The 21,390-nt window shown below is 40.5% G+C and overlaps 1 protein-coding gene across 1 annotated transcript; it reads left to right on the top strand.

The window, feature by feature from the left end:
• The first annotated feature begins 64 nt into the window (after positions 1 to 64).
• On the top strand, positions 65 to 20,319 carry LOC127528342 (polymeric immunoglobulin receptor-like). The gene is made up of 5 exons (XM_051928795.1): positions 65 to 95; positions 1,136 to 1,429; positions 6,395 to 6,715; positions 9,113 to 9,185; positions 19,980 to 20,319. The coding sequence occupies exons 1-5, from the start codon at positions 65 to 67 to the stop codon at positions 20,119 to 20,121; spliced, it is 861 nt and encodes a 286-aa protein (XP_051784755.1). The 3' UTR covers positions 20,122 to 20,319.
• Positions 20,320 to 21,390: the final 1,071 nt, after the last annotated feature.

Genomic DNA, 21,390 nt, shown 5'->3' with positions numbered 1-21,390 from the left:
GCTTTTAACTCCACTGATTGGGTAAACATGAAAATGTTGGGAGTTTAGAAGGTGCTTTTGTGAGATGACGATTGGTGGCTGTTGTGACGATGCAGGTCAGCTCTCCTTCCAGTCTGGGAGCTTCTTGAACCCGACACCGTCAGTACTGTAACTGAGATAAGCCAGACAAATGAGGACACACCAAGCAATGGGATGGTGAAAAAGTGCAAACATGCTTTTAATAAAAAAAAAAAGAGTCCTGAGCAGTGTTCAAAGTGCAGTGCATATCCACAATAAATAATCCAATAAAATGAAGATGTCAGTGGAAATTAAAAAGTTATATTAAATAAGTCCATTAAAAACAGAGGTTAAAAACAGAGTCATTGGATCCTTAGTGTTATTTTTAGTACAGGATGATCTCAACCCACCTCCTCACTCATAACTCGTGCAGCCAGCAGAGACTCAGCAGCCACGGTCTTCATCACCCAACTCCCATCATGGTGCCTCCAAACTGTTCCAGCCAGACCATCTGAGGTTAGTACTCCTCCCGTTATCCTTCATGTATCTGCAGTTGTACCTCAGATCCCTGGGGAGGTCATCCACCATGGTCTCCCCACTCCACACAGATGATCAGTGGGGTGAACCAGGCCCTAGAGCGCCAAAACCTACGCTCCTTTGCAGGGACCCTGATCGTGCTGCCTTTCCTCTCTAGGTGGCTGGATCATCCCGCCCAAGACTGCTCTTCAGGCTCTTTTTAACCAATGAAGCCAATTCTCTTCTGACACATTCCTTGCTTCCTCTCCCCAACCTGTGCAGGCTTTTTTTAAAACTGTTAGCCAGTTGGGTGCAAGTGTTAGGAACCGTTACCTCCATGGCAGCTTGGAGGCTCCTGATTAATCTGCACGTGAATGTGGCGCAGTCAGAAAGTGCCTCCGCTAACCATGGAGTGAAATGCATTTACACACCCTCACACCGTTTAAGTCTGCACTTACACAGGGTGCGATTATTTATGTAAAATCTTCACTTCACCACGGACCACACATCACAGCTGTAATAACAGAAATCTCAGTATACTCAGCCTGTTACCATCTCAGTCCTCATTAGAAAAACATCTTTTTGCCAATACTGAATGAAACCTTTCTGTCATGTTTTCAAGACTCACCTCTGCTATGGATCCTTACCTCTGAGATCACTGGTCAGGAAGGAGGTGCCATAAGTATCCAGTGTCATCACTCTGAGGATTTCAAATTCATTTCAAAGTATTGGCAAAGGGGACTGGAATGGAATTCGTGTGAGACTCTGACTTCAGTTACATTTGGAGAAGATCAATCCCAGAGAAGCTTTCCTCTGAGTAGAAGCAGATTGGACATGACTGACAGTGGTCATTACTGGTGTGTGGGTGAATATAGTGAAGTTAAACTGGGAACTCCTTTGGAACTGAGAGTTAAAGGTAAGTTTTGCAAATAAAGGGTTATAACCTTCACTTTCGATAATGTGTTGCACCAGAAGTCAGAAAAAACAAAGATGATACAATACTCAGATCATCTTCATATAAATGAGCCAGCTCCATTCTGTAGGGTCTCTTATAGTGGCATCCTTGATGAATGCATTAGAGACATTTTTCTTCTAGACATGAACATACAGTATACATTGTGGTCTCTAGGGGGGCCTGCAACTTCCCAAACTCCGGACACAAAGGCTCGGACACAAGTTTGCAATGTACAAAAGCTTTTAATTGGTGCAAAGTTCTTTACAAATAAGTGTTTCCCACATCGTACCCACACTTTTGTACAAGTCTCTGTCTCTCTTTTCTTCTCTCTTCTGCTCCTTCTGGCAAGCTTCGTCTTCCTCATCCCGACTCTTGTTTCCCCATACTGCAACAGGACGCTCCTTTTATGTGACCCGCAGAAGAACGTCCGGTGTCCCGAAACTGTATCCCGGGAGCAATTCTGGGTAAGGCTGCAGCTTGACAATGTAGGACTTGCTAGTTTCCTCAGCCCCCTTGTCAGTACCCATAGAACCCAACATAGCTGAACCAACAAAGTACAGTTCCCAGTGTGCATTGTGGGAATCAGTAACAGCACAGTGATTCAGGAAGGATGCCATCTAGTGCCTCTGGGAAGGTAATGCCTAAAGCAAGCTGGCTCCCCCTGGCCTTCCATACCACTGGCATCCTGGCCGGACAAGGATTTCAGTTCAGTTCTGTCCGGGATGTCAGTCTCCGCGTGGCGCCCCACACAACATTCTTATTGCATCAGGTCACTGTGTGTGTGTGTATGCATGTGCAGTTTCCACATTTTCCCCATATCCGTATGAATTTTTTTCTGAGTACACCATTTTTCCTCCATCATCCCAATGACATGCAAAACAGATCAACAGGTGACACTTTGGCGATGTGCATTAATGTCCTCTGCAATGCAGTAGAACTCAATCCACATTTGATTCCTGCCTTACTCCCAGTACTTTTTGGTTAGATGCATAGACTGGATTGATTGGTGAACCTAAGATGACCTATTATACACTGTCTATCACCCCCTTGGAAGTTATCACATTTTATTGTTATACAACATTTAATCACAATGAATTTAATTAGACTTTTTGACACTGATCAACAGAAAAGACTCTTTAATGTTAATGTGAACATTAATTACATATACAAAACACAAAATACCTGATCTCATAAGTATTGATCTCTACCACATTAGTATTTAATGGATGCACGTTTGGCAACCATGACAGTGTTGAGTTTGTCTGAACAGGTCTCTGTCTGTCTCTGTCAACTTTACACATCTGGACACAGCCGTTTTTCTCCATTCTTCTTTGAAAAAATGCTCAAGCTCTGTCAGGTCACTTAAGGATCATGAGTGAATAGCCTTTTATCAAGTCCATCTACAAATTCTTAATTGGATTGAGAACTGGACTCTGACTCAGCCATTCCAGGACATTCACATTGTTGTTTTGAAGCCACTCCTGTGGAGCTTTGGCTTAATGGTTGGGGTCGTTGTCTTGCTGGTTCTTTGTAGATTGCATCAGATTTTCTTGCAGGATATCCCTATGTTTTACTGCATTCATTTTCCCCTCCACCTTCACAAGTCTTTCAGGGATTGCTGCAGAGAAACAACTCCACAAAATCATGCTGCCCTCTCCATGCTTCACTGTAGGGATGGTGTGTTTTAATGTGAAGTGTTCAATCATCATGTTTAGTCTAAACCTCAAAAAATCTCAGATCACAAAACCTTACTTCAGCTGAATATCTCTGAATGTCTCTCGTGTGCCTCCTGGCTGAGATGTCACTTTTTTTTTTCAACCACTCTTTCCATTTCTTAATGATTAATGAACCCTGACCCTAAACCTAACCCTAATCCTAATCCTAACCCTAACTGGACTCCAATTGATATTTAGTGAATTGGATATTTTCTTGTCTCTTTTCAACGAGTTGTGCTTTTTATGGTGTTACTTGGAGTGTTCATTTGTTTTCATTGTGTAGGGCAGGCCACCATACTAGCTCACCACAAGTTGGAGCTTCCTCATACAGAAGTCCATTTAGATTACAACAAATTGAAATCCCTTGACTGCACACAAGTAATCTCCATTGAACTAATATTGTGACTTCTAAAACTATTTGGCAACACCAGTGATACTTTAGGTTTGTTAAAGTAAATCGGTGAGCACTTATATTATTGATTATTTTGTGTTTTATTTTTGTAATTAATTTAGACCACTTTGCAGAGATCTGTTTTCACTTTGACATTAGTGTTTTTTTCTGTTGACAAATGTCAAAAAAGAAAAATTAAATGCACAGTGATTCCATGTTGTATAACAATAAAAAGTGAAAACTGCTTTGTATTAGTGTTGTAAGTTGGTGCAGATAATACAAAATGCAGTGGCACATCTGGTGTTCAACCAGCGAAGGTGACCACATGTCACTCTTCTTTTCAGCAAATGACTAGTACATTGGCTCCCTCTAGTGGCATGTATTAAGTTCAAATCTTTAATGCTTGCCTACAGATTAGTCGGTGGGTCTGCAACCTATATACAGTATATATATATATATATATATATATATATATATATATACACTAGCCATGTGCGCCCAACTACATTGCGCATGTTAAAGTTGTCTGTGAAGGGCTCCCTGTTTAAACATGGCTGCCAGTCGTGAACTGGGCCCTTCGTCGCACAGCATTATGATTTTTTATAAGGGAAACAAAATTACAAAAGAAAACCCTTGGACATTGATTCGATAGGAACGGCCTACTCGGAATCACTGTCTGAATAGTAATTATGTGGTGGTGGAGGAGTATTTCTGCTTCTTTCTGTTCACAGTCCGTCTCGTTTTCACGACGCTGTCGTTTCCTCTCACGATCTCTTCTCAACCTTTCTCCAATCTCGCAGGTTGCTTTGTGGCAATCCAAAGAGTAAGGCAATATACACGGAGCAATGGTTATAAAAGGGGGACACATAGATATCCAGGCTCTTTAAAGCATAAATAGGGATCACTTCACTGACATGTGAGCAAGCCATGGTACAACTTTGAGACACGCAGCTCTCGCCGGCTACAACGTAACAATAATAATTTCCGGAACGTGCTGTTACATTGTCATTCATTTTACCCACTGTCTTTCTTTCGTTCATATGTTACGTAGGCACGTACCTTTTATCTTCGGCAATCTCATTCTCTAACCAGGCCTCAGGAGCTAACCAGCGTAACACTGTCCAACACCCCTTTCGTTATTCCGGCACATTGTTGACATCCGTGAGTAACAACAACATACTAAACTGGAAGGTGGTCTACGCATGCGTGGAATTCGCGGACAAACAAGATCCAAATGAAGATTATATATAAAGATATATATATATATTTGGAGATACTTGTGAGGTCCTATGCTCCTGCTTCTACTGGTGAATGGAGTCTGGTAATGCCGAGTCGGTGTGGTTTCAAATCTTAATCTAGATTCTTTATTTTGTACCTCCTAGCTGGTCCAATGAGCTGCCCACCTCCATTCAAAATTCTAACTCACTCAATATGTCTAAGAAACACCTGAAGACTCTCTTATTTGGTGAATTTCTGTCTAACTGATTTTAGCTGTTAGGATTTTGCAGTCTAGGAATTGTAGCTCACTTGTATTTTGGTCTGCACTCTTCACTTGTGATGATCACTTTTGTACCCTTGTCCTGTAAAACATGTTCCCAAACAGTCCCCCAGGCTAATGTTCAATTGATTATGTTGAATTCTTTTGTAAGTTGTGTAGCCTGTGGCCGGGGCCCTTGCCTGGCCGGGACGCCTCCACACTGGGAGGACCAGGGAAGAAAGCGTGGCCAGAGCGTTACCTCCCCTGGAATGCTAGATGGCAACCCCCCTGGGTTGCAGTGGTGCCTTGGACTTCTGCAGGGCTTCATGGGAGGTGGAGTTTGGTGCAGCCCTGTTAGGATCCGCAGGCACCACAAGGGGGTGCTGCAGCAGGAGCTGCTTAACCCATATGGGCAGTTCTTCCGCCACACCCGGAAGTGCTGCTGGAAAGGAGTCTTCAAGCACCTGGAGCACTTCCGGATGCCTTATAAAAGGAGCCATAAGCCACTGCTTGGGAAGCCAGAGTCAGGAGGAGGAGGACAAAGCTTGACCGGAGTAGTGGAAAGGAGAAGAGAAACAGAAACCAAAAAAAAATATTGTGTTTGTGCTGTGCTTTGGACTGTGTTGTGCCAGTGGGAAACAGGAAAGGCCTTTCCCATGAGGAAAAAAAATAAAAATAAAACATGTGTGCCTTGAACTTGTGTCCCACACTTGTCTGTGTCAGGTTCAGGTGACAGTGCCAGCCTGGGTGGCCCACAGTTGTTTTAGATAATATCATCTGCTAAACAAATAAATGAGAATGTGATGTAAGATAAGAAATGAGTGCCAATGTGCCCTGTGATTGAGTGTAGCCTTCCACAACCCAATATTTAGATAAAGCAATCCCTTGGAGAAACAGAAATTCTGGAATTTTCTTGTACATGTATCTATATGTTGCTGTTCTTGCAGTTGAATAAGCAAGGGTACAGAGAAGCCATAAATCTTGTGTCCATCTGGTTTTCTTTTTTGTTTTCTAATGTGAGTTTCTTCCATTGCTGTTACCTGAAACTCTTTCACCTTCAAGTTGGATTTGTGCTTTTAACATCTGTAGATTAAGAAAGTGAGCATTAAATTCTTATATACTGGACAATTGTAAAATACAGTTATTTGTTTTCCCTTAGTGAAGGAATAGGATACCTTTTTAATTTTTTAAGGCATAGGAAATCACCAGATGCTCATTAACATACTGTAATTTCCAGCTGTATCAGTAACAAATCATAAACTATCTATAGACCCATTTTGAGACATCAGGTGCCACAGGAAAAGACACTAATAGTGAAACGGTATGATCTTCTGTGTTTGCAGCCTCATCACTCCTGTGGATCAATGATTCTGTAGTCACTGGTATACGAGGAGGAATGGTCAGCATCCGGTGTCATTACACTCAGGATTACAAATGCTATGTGAAACAATGGTGCAAAGGAGAAGAATGGAACTCGTGTGAAATTGTGGCCCAGGCAATGACGTGGAAAGTAGGGGATAAAGTAAGACTTGATGATGATGAGTCTCAGGACATCTTCACAGTGAATGTGAGCGCGCTAGAGATGACTGACGCTGGGCATTACTGGTGTATAATGGAGAACAATGAAGTTAAACTGGGAACTGCTGTGAAACTCATAGTGAAAGGTAAGTGAAGCAGATATGTATACTTTCAGATACGAATACTTTTTTGGGGTCAGTGCTGATAATTTGAAATAAGAAATACAAACGTTCAAACTTATTTTAATTTTGAGTCACTAAGAGCTAAAGCCTAATTTGGTAAGACTGCATGAAAGACTGGAACCAAGTCGGGATTGCACAACAATCAATTCTGGACACAATTAATTTAGTGATTCTGAAAAAATCTAGAGCTGCCAATCAACATCTGCTGTACAACCTTTGGATGCAAGGAGGATCCTTTAATACAGGTACAAAAAAATATGCCTACTTGTGATTTCCGCATCTGTGAGCATTGACCTTTTTTCCGAGTCATTGGTAGTCATGAACCAAAGATGGACCTGGGCGAGTGAGCAGGCAAGTAAGACTTTATAATCATAAGAATAACATAGTTTATTTAAATGATAAGAACTGAAATGTGCCCACAGTGCATTTAAATAAGTCATAAAATAGTCAATAAATAAATTAATCTATAAAATCATGCCATAAAAACAAACTGTGTTCTTGTGTGTTAAATAAATCCATTAAATCAGTTAAAAGCCCAAAAGTGGAGATGTAAAAACCTTTATGTTCTTTCTATACTCTTGGTCCTCGTCAGGACACTGCAATGTAAAGAATCAAGCCCATGGCATCCCAGTCCACCACGAAGACCCAAACTGCCAAAGCCATCGGTTATCTGCAGCTCCATGGCCACCCTGCCCTTTTATGGATGCCATCACTTCTTGAACCTCCCTTCTCCAGCAAACTTCTCTCACGTCTCCCTATCTTGTGTGCTCCCCTGCTTAGTCAGCCTGGACTGTCCCGTCTTTCCTGATACTTCTCCCTTTTTCTCTTCCTAGCACTTACCCTCTACCTTTTATACTATTTTAACGCCAGCTGGCACCAGCTGATTTCAGTGTATTCATTTCCACACACAGTAATTGTCAATTAAACTAGCAGAAATTTCACGCATGCAGCTCACATCAGTGTCAGTTAAAATAATGGGTTGTGCTACAAAACCCATTAAAACAACCCCAAATTCATTTTACCATGCTATGCCACACTGCAGTGATAAAGACTAGCCACAGACACTGGGGCGATAAAGCAGCAGCAGTTACCACTGCATCATCATACCCTAAGTTTGAATTCTTTTGTCAGATCTGCAAACTTGGACACCAAGGAAGTGTATGACATTGACCTTTAAACTGTTGTGGTAACAACATCATGAATCACGCACTAATGTTCGTCCTGCTTAGCAACAGCCTTGCAACCCTCCATCACAAACAGCACAAAACGGTAGTACCTATAATAAAAATCATCTTCAAAAACATCCTAAATCAAAAAATGATTTGACAATTAAATTCCTTGACCACTAAAACACACAAAACAATATCTTCAATTTTTTGAGTGCCAAGGAAAAGCTGTAACAATGTAGAATGAAGTCCCACTCATGACGCTAACTGAATGCTATACAGTAGCTCAATAGTAAGTGCTGCTGCTTCACAGCTCCACAAGACTGGGTTCAAATCCTGGCCTGATCACAGTTGTTGTGACTTAGGAGTTTGGAGCACTTCCAAAAATACCCACTAGTGGTGAAAACCATCAAACCTAGATAGTAACCAGCACAGAACTTTATAAAAATAAAAAGGTTTCCACAAAATACTCTGTGAAACAGTGAGGCGCCATACAAAGCAAAAGGCAGGCATAAAGGATATATCTAGACAATAAGGCAATCCCACAGAAACATAGTCTCAAAAATCACAGATCCAAAGTGAGGTCAAAAATCCAGAAATATCTAAATGCACAGTACTGTAGAAGCACAGAAACTCACCACAACTCCCAACCACATTCTAATGAACCACCAGGAACTGTGGGAAACCCTCCTAATTTGTAGGCCAGAGGGCAGTCCTGGTGGTGATTGGCAAGTGGCCCCGCCTCTTAGGGCACCACCCACAAAACACATGGAACATAACTAAGACATTGATACAAAGACAAAATGAAAAACAAAGAAAATTAAATAATAAACACAAGCAGTATTAATGTATACAAAAAGGATATACAAGAAATCTGAACCCCAGTCAGGGAAGGAATCCTGGCTGAAATTTAACAATAGTTCTGTTTGGCGTCATATGTTCTCCCAGCTATTTGGCATATTTCCTCCAGCTAGTCCAGTTTCCCCACCACATTCAAAAGACATGTGGGTTAGAATAACTGTGTCTGATTTGAGTTAGTGATGAGGGGTGATCCATTTTAGGTTGGTTCCTGTCTTGTTTCCAGTCCTGCTGGGTTGGGTCCTGGCCCCAGCAGCCCTTAAATTGCATCACATGGGTTTTTAAAAAAGGACAAATGAGCGTTTAGAAAATGAGTAAATTCATTATATCCTTGCAGAAGTTCTACCAAGCACAGAAACATCAACTTCTGGAATACCACCCACAGTGCAGACCTCATCAGATATGCCAAGGTAAATGCGAACCTTATTTTCTGTAAACTTATATTACTGATATTAGTATGTAATTTATATTTTCATTGGTTTATCTCATCATGTAAAAATCATATTTGTTTGATACACTAAAAACAGAACATATACAGTAGATACATTAAAGGGTTTAAACTGTCTAACATCACCACAAAGGTTTTTCTAAACTATTTTGGGGCTACCCATGACTTCTCCAAGTTTTCTCAAAGCTGGTTGTTTGATTTGGTCACTATTGTTGCTGCCAGATTCTGGCTCTGCCAACATCTTTTATTCAGTTCTGCAGATTCTCCTTCTAATATTGCTTTGAAGAAAGTCATTCTAAAACTTCACAGCTTCTCTTACCTCTGATGTCCAAACAGTCCCCACAGTTGCCACCCTAACAGACTGCAACAAATAGTCTTCCTGCTAAAGCTCATTATACCTGTTAGAATCTTGCTCAGAGAAATCGTGTGAAGATGCATGGATGAGAATAAACATAACCATGACATGAAAGAGCTGAAAGAAACAGAATTCAGACAAACAACAAATATCATGAAATCACAAACCAAAGCAAAAGTCAGAGATATCAAAAATTGAGGTCCTAATACTAAAATCCTCTAACACTGCAATAAAGAAGGACATGAGACTAAAGCAAAGAACTTCAAAACATTATGATACAATAAACACATGACTAGCATAGCAACAAAAACGAGTGTTTGGGGAGCTCAACTAACATGTATACATATATTTAAAAACTTTTTCAAATAGGTTGCATTAATTATAGATATCAGAGATATCTAAAATACCTTTTAAACCACAATAATTTATTGGTAAACCAATTACTGACCTGCTGCCATAATGGTCTGTTGCAGCCAACAATTTTACTTAACATTGATTTTAACTCTCCATCAGGTGATCTTTTAAAAGGTTTTTATTTTTACATAACTTGAGTTGGAATCTGCTGTCTATAAAATCACTTTCAGCCACCACCAACCTATTTGGGTCAATTTTTAATTCCATGATACTGTAAAATGGTATTTTAGAAACATGTATTTTATGTTCTCTACTAATGCCTTTTATACAGTCATATGAAAAAGTTTAGGAACCCCTCTCAGCCTGCATAATAATTGACTCTCCTTTCAACAAAAAAGATAACAGTGGTATGTCTTTCATTTCCTAGGAACATCTGAGTACTGCGGTGTTTTCCGAACAAAGATTTTTAGTGAAGCAGTATTTAGTTGTGTGAAATTAAATCAAATGTGAAAAACTGGCTGTGCACAAATGTGGGTCCCCTTGTAATTTTGCTGATTTGAATGCCTGTCACTGCTCAATGCTGATTACTTGCAACACCAAATTGGTTTGATGAGCTCATTAAGCCTTGAACTTCATAGACAGGTGTGTCCAATCATGAGATATAAAGGTATTTAAGGTGGTCAATTGCAAGTTGAGCTTCCTTCCCTTTGACTCTCCTCTGAAGAGTGACAGCATGGGATCCTCAAAGCAACTCTCAAAAGATCTGAAACAAAGATTGTTGAGTCTCATGGTTTAGGGGAAGGCTACAAAAAGCTATCTCAGAGGTTTAAACTGTCAGTTTCAACTGTAAGGAATGGAATCAGGAAATGGAAGGCCACAGCCACAGTTGCTGTTAAACCCAGCAGGTCTGGCAGGCCAAGAAAAATACAGGAGCGGCATATGACCAGGATTCTGAGAATGGTTACAGACAACCCACAGATCACCTCCAAAGACCTGCGAGAACATCTTGCTGCAGATGGTTTATCTGTACATAGTTCTACAATTCAGCACAATTTTCACAAATAATATCTGTATGGCAGGGTGATGAGAAAGAAGCCCTTTCTGCACTCACGCCACAAACAGAGTCGCTTGTTGTATGCAAATGCTCATTTGGACATGCCAGATTCATTTTGGAACAAAGTGCTTTGGACTGATGAGACAAAAACTGAGTTATTTGGTCATAATAAAAAGCGATTTGCATGGCAGAAGAAGAACACTGCATTCCAAAAAAAACATCTGCTACCTACTGTCAAATTTGGTGGAGGTTCCATCATGCTGTGGGGTGTGTGGCTAGTTCAGGGACTGGGGCCCTTGTTAAAGTCGAGGGTCGGATGAATTCAACCCAATACCAGCAAATTCTTCAGGATAATGTTCAAGCATCAGTCACAAAGTTGAAGTTACGCAGGCAAAGAATTATTATTATTATTAAGTTACGCAGGGGTTGGATATTCCAACAAGACAGTGACCTAAAACACAGTTCGAAATCTACAAAGGCATTCATGCAGAGGGAGCAGTAAAATGTTCGGAAATGGCCGTCACAGTCCCCTGACTTGAATATCATCGAAAATCTATGGGATGATTTGAAGCAGGCTGTCCATGCTCGGCAGCCATCAAATTGACCTGAACTGGAGAGATTTTGTATGGAAGAATGGTCAAAAATACCTCTATCCAGAATCCAGACACTCATCAAAGGCTATAGGAGGACAGCGTCTAGAGGCTGTTAGATTTACAAAAGGAGGCTCAACTAAGTATTGATGTCATTGGGTGCCCAAATTTATGCACCTGTCTAATTTTGTTATGATGCATATTGCATATTTTCTGTTAATCCGATAAACTTAATGTCACTGCTGAAATACTACTGTTTTCCATAAGGCATGTCATATATTAAAAGGAAGTTGCTACTTTGAGAGCTCAGCCAATGATAAACAAAAAATCCAAAGAATTAAGAGGGGTTCCCAAACTTTTTCATATGACTGTATATCTTGTCTCTTTGATTAAGTAAATAGATAGATAGATAGATAGATAGATAGATAGATAGATAGATAGATAGATACTTTATTAATCCCAATGGGAAATTCACATTCTTCAGCAGCAGCATACTGATACAATAAATAATATTAAATTAAAGAATGATAATAATACAGGTGAAAAAAACAGACAATAACTATGTATAATGTTAAAAAGTCATTGATTAGGTCCCTATACTCCTCCTCCAGCCCATTCCTGATACAGCCCACGATAGCAGTGTCATCAGCGAACTTTTGCACATGGCAAATAAATAAATAAAATAAATAAATAAATAAACAAAAATGTAAAATGTTCCAACTTTCTAAACACTTACCTAAGTCCTGGAATGCACCGGAATGTTATATCATGCATACAGCCTCTAATTCGGATGCTTGGCTGGTTCAAATGTGTATACTGTGTATATAAAATATAAAGTCGACTGACAGACTGACTGACTGACTCTCCCACTCATCAACAAAAACACTACTTCCCGTTTACCTAAAAAGTTGAAATTTGGAAGTATGGTACATCTACGTCAGTATGTACCCGCTAAGAAAGGATATTTCGATATATCAAGATTTAGATAGATAGATAGATAGATAGATAGATAGATAGATAGATAGATAGATAGATAGATAGATAGATAGATAGATAGATAGATAGATAGATAGATAGATAGATAGATAGATAGATAGATAGATAGATACTTTATTAATCCCAGGGGGAAATTCACATACTCCAGCAGCAAAAAATATTAAATTAAAGAGTAATAAAAAAAAATGCAGCTAAAAAACAGACAATAACTTGAATAATGTTCAACGTTTACCCCCTCTGGTGGAATTGAAGAGTCACATAGTTTGGGGGAGGAATGATCTTCTCAGTCTGTCAGTGGAGCAGGACAGTGACAGCAGTCTGTCGCTGAAACTGCTCCTCTGTCTGGAGATGACACTGTTTAATGGATGTAGTGGATTCTCCATAATTGATAGGAGCCTGCTGAGTGCCCGTTGCTCTGCTACGGATGTCAAACCGTCCAGCTCTATGCCAACAATAGAGCCTGCCTTCCACACCAGTTTGTCCAGGCGTGAGGCATCCTTCTTCTTAATGCTGCCTCCCCAGCACACCACTGCGTAGAAGAGGGCACTCGCCACAACCATCTGATAAAACATCTGCAGCATCTTACTGCAGATGTTGAAGGATGCCAGTCTTCTAAGGAAGTACAGGCGGCTCTGTCCTTTCTTGCACAGAGAATCAGTATTGGCAGTCCAGTCCAATTTATCGTCCAGCTGCACTCCCAGGTATTTATAGGTCTGCACCCTCTGCACACAGTCACCTCTGATGATCACGGGGTCCATGAGGGGCCTGGGTCTCCTAAAATCCACCACCAGTTCCTTGGTTTTGCTGGTGTTTAGTTGTAGGTGGTTTAAGTCGCACCATTTAACAAAGTCCTTGATGAGGTTTCTATACTCCTCCTCCTGCCCACTCCTGATGCAGCCCACAATAGCAGTGTCGTCAGCAAACTTTTGCACGTGGCAGGACTCCGAGTTATATTGGAAGTCTGATGTATATAGGCTGAACAGGACCGGAGAAAGTACAGTCCCCTGCGGCGCTCCTGTGTTGCTGACCACAATGTCAGATCTGCAATTCCCGAGACGCACATACTGAGGTCTGTTTGTAAGATAGTCCACGATCCATGCCACCAGGTATAAATCTACTCCCATCTCTGTCATCTTGTCCCTAAGGAGCAGAGGTTGGAGGGTGTTGAAGGCGCTAGAGAAGTCTAGAAACATAATTCTTACAGCGCCATTGCCTCTGTCCAAGTGGGAGAGGGATCGATGTAGCATATAGATGATGGCATCTTCCACTCCCACCTTCTCCTGGTATGCGAACTACAGAGGGTCGAGGGCGTGTTGGACCTGTGGCCTAAGGTGGTGAAGCAGCAGCCGCTCCACGGTCTTCATCACATGTGATGTTAGAGCGACAGGCCGGAAGTCATTCAGCTCACCAGGACGTGATACCTTTGGGACTGGGGTGATGCAAGATGTTTTCCAAAGCCTCGGGACTTTCCCCTGTTCCAGGCTCAGGTTGAAGATGCGCTGTAGAGGACCCCCCAGCTCTGATGCACAGACCTTCAGCAGTCGTGGCGATACTCCATCTGGACCTGCTGCTTTGCTGGCACGAAGTTTCCTCAGCTCTCTGCTCACTTGAGCTGCTGTAATTGTGGGTGGGGATGTCTCTCCTATGTTGGTATCAGCAGAAGGATGTGTACAGAGTGCAGTACTCCGAGGTGAGAGTGGGTTAGGGTGGTCAAACCTGTTAAAGAAGATGTTCATTTGGTTTGCTCTCTTCACGTCTCTCTCGATGGTGGTACCCCGCTTTGAGCTGCAGCCAGTGATGATCTTCATCCCATCCCACACTTCCTTCATGCTGTTGTTCTGCAACTTCTGCTCCAGCTTTCTCCTGTACTGCTCTTTCGCCGCCCTGAGCTGGACTCAGAGTTCCTTCTCCACGCGCTTAAGCTCATGCTGATCACCTTCTTTAAAGGCCCTTTTCTTTTGTTTCAAAAGGCCCTTGATGTCACTTGTAATCCATGGCTTGTTGTTAGCATAGCAGCGTACAGTTCTTACTGGAACTACAATGTCCATACAGAAGTTGATGTAGTCAATAGTGCAGTCAACAACCTCCTCAATGTTCTCACTATGTGATCCCTGCAGGATATCCCAGTCTGTAGTTCCAAAACATTGTCTCAGAGCATTCTCAGCCTCCGGGGTCCACTTCCTGAATGATCGTGTGGTTGTAGGTAGGACTCTCACTTTTGGTTTGTAGTGAGGCTGAAGCAGAACCAGGTTATGATCTCCTTTCCCAAGCGCAGGCAGCGGGGTGGCACTGTATGCGTCTTTAGCGTTTGCATACAGTAAATCAATAGTCTTATTTCCCCGGGTGTTGCAGTCCACATACTGGGAGAATGCAGGTAATGTTTTGTCAAGCGTCACATGGTTAAAGTCTCCAGCGATTAGCACAAGTGCCTCGGGGTGCTGCGTTTGTCACTTAGCAACAGCAGAATGGATGATGTCACTCGCTGACTCCACGTCTGCCCGAGGAGGTATGTACACGATGACAACAATGACGTGTCCAAACTCTCTGGGCAAATAATAGGGTCGCAGACTTACGGCCAACAGTTCGATATCCCTGCAGCAAGTGGAGATTTTGACTTTAACATGTCCAGAGTTACACCACCGTGTATTAACATAGAGAGCGAGTCCTCCTCCTTTGTGCTTCCCACAGGTACTTGCGTCTCTGTCCGCTCTAACTGTGCTAAACCCGGGTAGCTCCACATTAGCATCTGGGATGGTGTTAGTTAGCCACGTTTCGCAGAAACACAACAAACTGCATTCTCTGAAGGTTCTGACATTTTTCACCAGCGCAGCCAGTTCGTCGATCTTATTTGAGATTGAGTTCACATTCCCCAGAATAACAGAAGGCACCGAAGGCTTAAAACGCCACTTTCTCGCAAGCCGCTTCATTTTTAGCTTAGTGCCGGCTCTGCTGCCACGATACCGCCTTCTTACCTCGTCAGGTAAATATGGAACCACACCGGCACTGGCATTTGTTCTCAGCGCTCGAAGTTGAGTACTTGAATAGGCGAGTCTCGGCGTGTAAAAATCCATGCCCACGTTGTAAAAGTAAGTGTGTCCAGGGAACAAATCCACATAAAATAAAGTGGTAGGAGTGATCAATAAATAAAAATAGAAAAATAAAAGTAGAAAAATACACTTACATATACAGTCATACACGGAGCTACTGAAAAGGCTGCCACTCACGGCGGCGCCGGATGTTGTATGATTAGATTTAGAAGTAAACATCCCTCCACAATAGAAAAACTGAATACCCAAATCTTGAAAATTCTTTGATTTGATTGAAATTTTGATGATGTTGTAGGAAAAGGAAAATTAGCCAACATTAATTGTTGATATTGCTATTAGTAATGCTATAACAAGTGGGACATTCTAATGCACGGCATCCCTCATTTTACCACAGCACTGATAGGGAAATGGAGCATGCTGGTTTATGCAAATAAAGGCCGTATGCAGAAATGAAGTGAAAGGAGAAGCTCAAAGAACACACGTTTAGCAAGTGCTTGCCAGGTGCTGTGGCTCTGAGTATAGTCAATCCAGTAAGAAAGGTGTTTAATATATATTACCCTGCCGCCTTGAGGAAAATGCCTACATGAGAACTAGAGTTCCATCAACCAGTGTGCTTTCATCAGACAATTTAGTCAGCGCTCTCAAAGTTTAAATATGTGCATTGACAAACGCGGCAAGTCTTCAAATGTAGCAACCGCTACTTTTTTTTTTGTTCCAACCTCTATGGGATAACAATTTTATCACCTCACTGGATTACAGAGTTTATCTTAAGGCATGTCTTTTTGTCTTCTCTTGGATTGTATTTAGACATGTTGTGTTTACAAAAGACACTTTTCTCTTGTTTATTTTAATTTGGATCCTTTCCTGAGAAATGTACTGACAAAACCAGCATATGCAGTGTTGTCTTCTTTTCTTTCTTTCTGTACCCCCTGCCAAAAAAAAAAAAATTTTTAATAACTATCAAACCTTTTTTATTAAGTTTTGCTATTGTAGACCTGCACGCAAAAGTCTAAAGGAAACTTGGCTGTTTTGCTTATCACTTCCTATTGTGATCTTTTATTTGACATAATCTACAGAGCAAGATTTGGGCAGCTAAACAATGACAGTGTGGTGCACTTGTTCATACATGCACTTCATTTTACTGTGTCCACCATATGTGACAGTAAATCTGAGATAAACTGATCACACAACCGTTGCAGAAAATTCTCAGTAAATATTCATTATATATGAACTCCAAACATGGACATCCTTTTTTACATCAGCTGGTGTAGCCCCACTAGCTTTGTTTAATGCAGTATGGCAGACTGAAGAAATCTAAAAGAGCACTGTCTTTTAATTTAGATGCCTTTACATAACAGGTTTGAATATATTTTAGTTTTCATCGCTCAGCATATAGATAAATTGTATATTCTAGAAACACCCCTTATGTCATTAAAGATTAATTCTAGTTAAATATTTTGATATAAGAAATAAGACTTCTTATGTGTAAATTGTTATCAAAGAACAAAATCTGATGTTAAAGGATCTCATTTCCTAATTTAAATGTGCTGCTTCAAATGAAGTTAGGATGTCGTAGTTCAACACGCAAGCAGTTTCATGCACGATTTTCTTTTTCCTTAAAACTACATTTTCCATATCAGTGCATAGCCTTGTGTTTTTGAAAAAGCCAACACTGTTGTCCACCTGCATTATTAAGTTCACAACACCAAACAGCTTAAAGTGCTTTTTGAAGTTAAAAAAATGTGATATAAAAAAAAATTGCAAATTAACCAGAATTGAACAGAATGAAGTGTAATTTTTTTTTTGCTGGTAGACTTTTATTGAACCCACTGTGTACTGAGGCAATACTTATTTTAGGCTTTGATGCTAACAGAGATTTTTAGCACTTTTTAGCTTCAACTGTATACACTGTGGCAAGCGGCTGGGTACCACCCCCAGCCGGGACGCCCAGATGGACCGGAGGAGGGCTTACGCCTCATCCAGACCACGAGAGGGTGACCGCCCTGGTGGCTTTGGGGACCACGGGAACTAAGCTTGGAAGCTCAACCCTATAGGGGCCCGTGGTCACCGCCAGGGGGTGCCCCAATGCCTGAGGAGCCCTGGCCCTCAGCACTTCCTTCACACCCGGAAGTGCTGGGGGGAAGAAGACCAGGGACACCCGGAGTTCTTCCGGGTGCGCAGCCTGTATTTCCACCACCTGGGGAGTGCCGGCAGAAGCTAATCGGGAGGCACCTGGACCACATCCGGGTGGGGATAAAAGGGGCCGCCTTCCTCCATTCGATGGCTGGAGTCAGGTGGAAGTGGACGGAGCTGGGAGGAGAGGAGTGGAGGCGGTCTGAAGAAGAATATGGGCATTGGGGTGATTGGTGCTGTGGCACTGGGTTTTGTGTGTTTCACTGTATTGTAAATAATGTAAATAAACGTGTGTTGGGTGATAAAATCATGTCTACCTGTCTGTGTCCGGGCTGTTCTCCACAACACTTTAAATCACCTTTGTAACTTTGCCAAATACTGCCTTACTATGCATTTGCAGCTGCAGTTTATTTCACACCAACACCACCGAAGACTGTATGCTCAAGAGTAAGCAGCTCACATATACTAATAATATTAGTCCTTGGTAAAATCAAAATTACAAATACTGTATACAGAAAAGTACTTTAGTTAGTTACATAGTACTTCTGATAACACCTGGTTAACAAATGGCACTATAACCCATTGGCTCATTGACTTTCCTGGGCAGTCAGGTAACACAGCTAGTGAATTAATAATTACTAAAATTAAAAAGTAAAATAGTATTTAATTACTAGTAATCATAAAATTAAAAATAATAAAATGACTGTAATCTTAGACTAATACAGCCAAAAGTAATAGGGAAATTTCCAGATTGTATTTGCCTAAAGTTCAAATTCCATACTTTTAGGGATAATGTTGCAAAACCCGAAACACATGGACCTCCGGTCCTCCTGATATCAAGGCTCCAGTCCCAATAGGTTGAGAGTACCAGCATGTTGTCGTGCTGCATGTGCTTGACACACAGTCGAGGCTGGAGCTATCATTCTTCTTCTTATCACATAACTGTCTTTTGCAATTTGCTTCACAGTCAGCAGATATTGCTGCAGGTTTTTTTTCTTTATACATCTATCACCTTATCAATCAGTTTTACTGTGCAATTTGCCTTAGCAAAACTAGAACTCCAATACATTTGCAGAGGTTGACTCTAGCTACATATTTTGCTTCACCAGCATGTAACACATCAAAAGATTTCAAGTAAGACCAAGATCAAGGTTCTGGCCCCAGTGGTTTACAAGTAATCGTGCAACAGACAGACACAAATGTTAGCATTATATATATATATATATATATATACAGTATATATATATATACAGTATATCTGTGTGTGTGTATATAGATAGATAGATAGATAGATAGATAGATAGATAGATAGATAGATAGATAGATAGATAGATAGATAGATAGATAGATAGATAGATAGATAGATAGATAGATAGATAGATAGATAATGGTTATATAAAACCTAAAATAGTATTCTCCAGCTTGATATAATTCATGGATATTTGGGGGGCAGCACTGGATAAAAGGAAGGAAGCAACAGTAGACAGGGTGCTAGTCAATTGCTAGGCCCTGTCACCTACACTCTAGCACTCACACTGGGCCAATTTGGAATCACCAGTTACCCTAATAGGCAGGACTTAGGGGATTTATAAGAAAACCATGAGAGTCCTTAGAGAATTCCACACAGACAAAAAGAGATCACACAAACTTCACGAGGACAATGGCCAGTATCTACTGTAAGTGGCATATGTGGTATAAATATTAAGTACATACAGTACATTTTGAACATTACTGATTGAATATTTCTACTCCAGTCTGCTATAGTATAGTACTAATTTCCAACTAAAAAATCTGAGTTATTCTACAACAGTGGCTTACAGAGACTATTCCATTTTATTTTAGTATACCAATCTTTTCCACTCACGGCACTGTGTTTATTTACAAATACAAAACACAAATAGCATTCAATTAAATCAAAAAGTCAATGCCACAAAACACACACAATTCAGTGCATGCAAACAAAAATGCGATAATGTGAGTGGAGTATATCACTATTTTTATGGCTATGTCTGCTTTTATTGAAGTAAGGCCAACTGACAAAGGACAAGAGAATATGAGGTTCCTGTCTCCACATGTCTCAGAGTGGAGACACCTTCATTATTTTCTTTGGTCATTTTTGGTCTGTGTTTGTAGGCTAAATATTGTTCAAAGTTTAAAACTGTGAAGTGCTGATAGTTAATGTTTTCATGCAACATTTCTAATTTTTAATTTGTGATTTTTCTCACAGCCTTTCACATAAAGAAAAAGCATTTATATCCTTGGCAATAATGGGAAGTTCACTGATCCTTTTCCTTGCTCTGAGCATTATACTTAAAAGATACGTGACAAAGATGAAGGGTGAGTTGTATGTAATAATCACGACAATATGACAGAATGATGTATCAGAATTCATATTTTTTAACTCCCATCCATTTTCAAACCCTCCTAATACAACAGTTCAAGTACATGATGGCTAATAAGCATGTGATGCAAGGCAGGATCTAAACAAACTTGAATGGAGTGTCAAGATTGTAAATATGTGTTTACAGTAGATAGATAGATAGATAGAACTTTACATTATGCTTGATTAGCTAATCTTGGAGTGATTTTTATTATGTTATATTTAAAAACATACAGCAATAAGTGCATTCAACAAAAAGCTACATTTGATAAAATTTTTTAAAACTTAAAAGTTAATTACCTAGGTCCATCTCCAAAATGTCATTCTGAAAATTACTTCTCAAATCATATCTCAGTTTAAATGAAATGTTCCTAATTATAAAGGAGAGAATCAGGATCACTTTAATGTACAGTACAACAGTGTAACTTTGGTAGTTTTGAAGCTGTTTATAACAGAATACAATATCACATATAAATAACAACGCAGGTTAAACAACACACATTATATGTAGTTGCAGAATAGTGCAATTATAAATGAGATATGCAAATGAAAGTGTATGTGTATGGTGTGTGCGCACAAGCAAACACATACATGTACATACACGTGCACACACTCACACTCCTTTATATATGAAAGAACAGACAGATAAGCACGGACAGGCTGTACCAAAGGTTTGTGAGGTTTTTTCTCTGGCAAAGAAACTGTTTAGATGTGCATTAGTTTTAGTTATAATTGACTTAAAGCATTTACCAGTGGGGAGTTTTAAAACAAGTGATGGCCTCAGGAGGTAAGTCAGTGATGATCCTTTTGACAGGCAAACAAAATGGAAGAGCATAGCCAACCACTTTCACAGGAGACCTCACAACATGCTGTAATTTATTTTTGGGGTGGACCGTTGCTGAAGCAAACCAGACAACAATGAAGAATGTGATCACACTTTCAAGTATGGCTTCGTAGAATTGGACTAGGATGGACTTGGAAATATTTAATTGCTTTAGTTAGCGTAATGAACCTTCTTACTGATGGAAGTGGTGTTACTATCCCAGCCGAGAGTGTTTGTGATAGTTGTGTCCAAAAATTTCAGGATTCTGCCATATTGACTCTAGAATTATTACTTGAGGAATAGGCTGTAATTGCTGACTGCAAAAGTCAGTTACCATTTCCACTCTTTTGGAGGTATTGAGCATTGTAGCATTTGAGCGGTTAGTATTTCAAGCACTTTGAGCTACTTTTTTTGTATGAAAATGTGCTATATAAA

Source organism: Erpetoichthys calabaricus, chromosome 6 (genome assembly GCF_900747795.2).
Source record: "Erpetoichthys calabaricus chromosome 6, fErpCal1.3, whole genome shotgun sequence".
Classification (NCBI taxonomy): domain Eukaryota; kingdom Metazoa; phylum Chordata; class Cladistia; order Polypteriformes; family Polypteridae; genus Erpetoichthys; species Erpetoichthys calabaricus.
This window is presented reverse-complemented; position numbering and strand designations above follow the sequence as displayed.

What these genes read in the sequence shown, in the direction of transcription:
- LOC127528342 (XM_051928795.1), top strand. Translation starts at nt 65, where the DNA reads ATGACGATTGGTGGCTGTTGTGACGATGCAG. An exon ending in TTTGGAACTGAGAGTTAAAG is followed by an intron (nt 1,430 to 6,394) that starts GTAAGTTTTGCA and finishes CTGTGTTTGCAG; the next exon opens with CCTCATCACTCCTGTGGATC. An exon ending in ACCTCATCAGATATGCCAAG is followed by an intron (nt 9,186 to 19,979) that starts GTAAATGCGAAC and finishes TTTTTCTCACAG; the next exon opens with CCTTTCACATAAAGAAAAAG.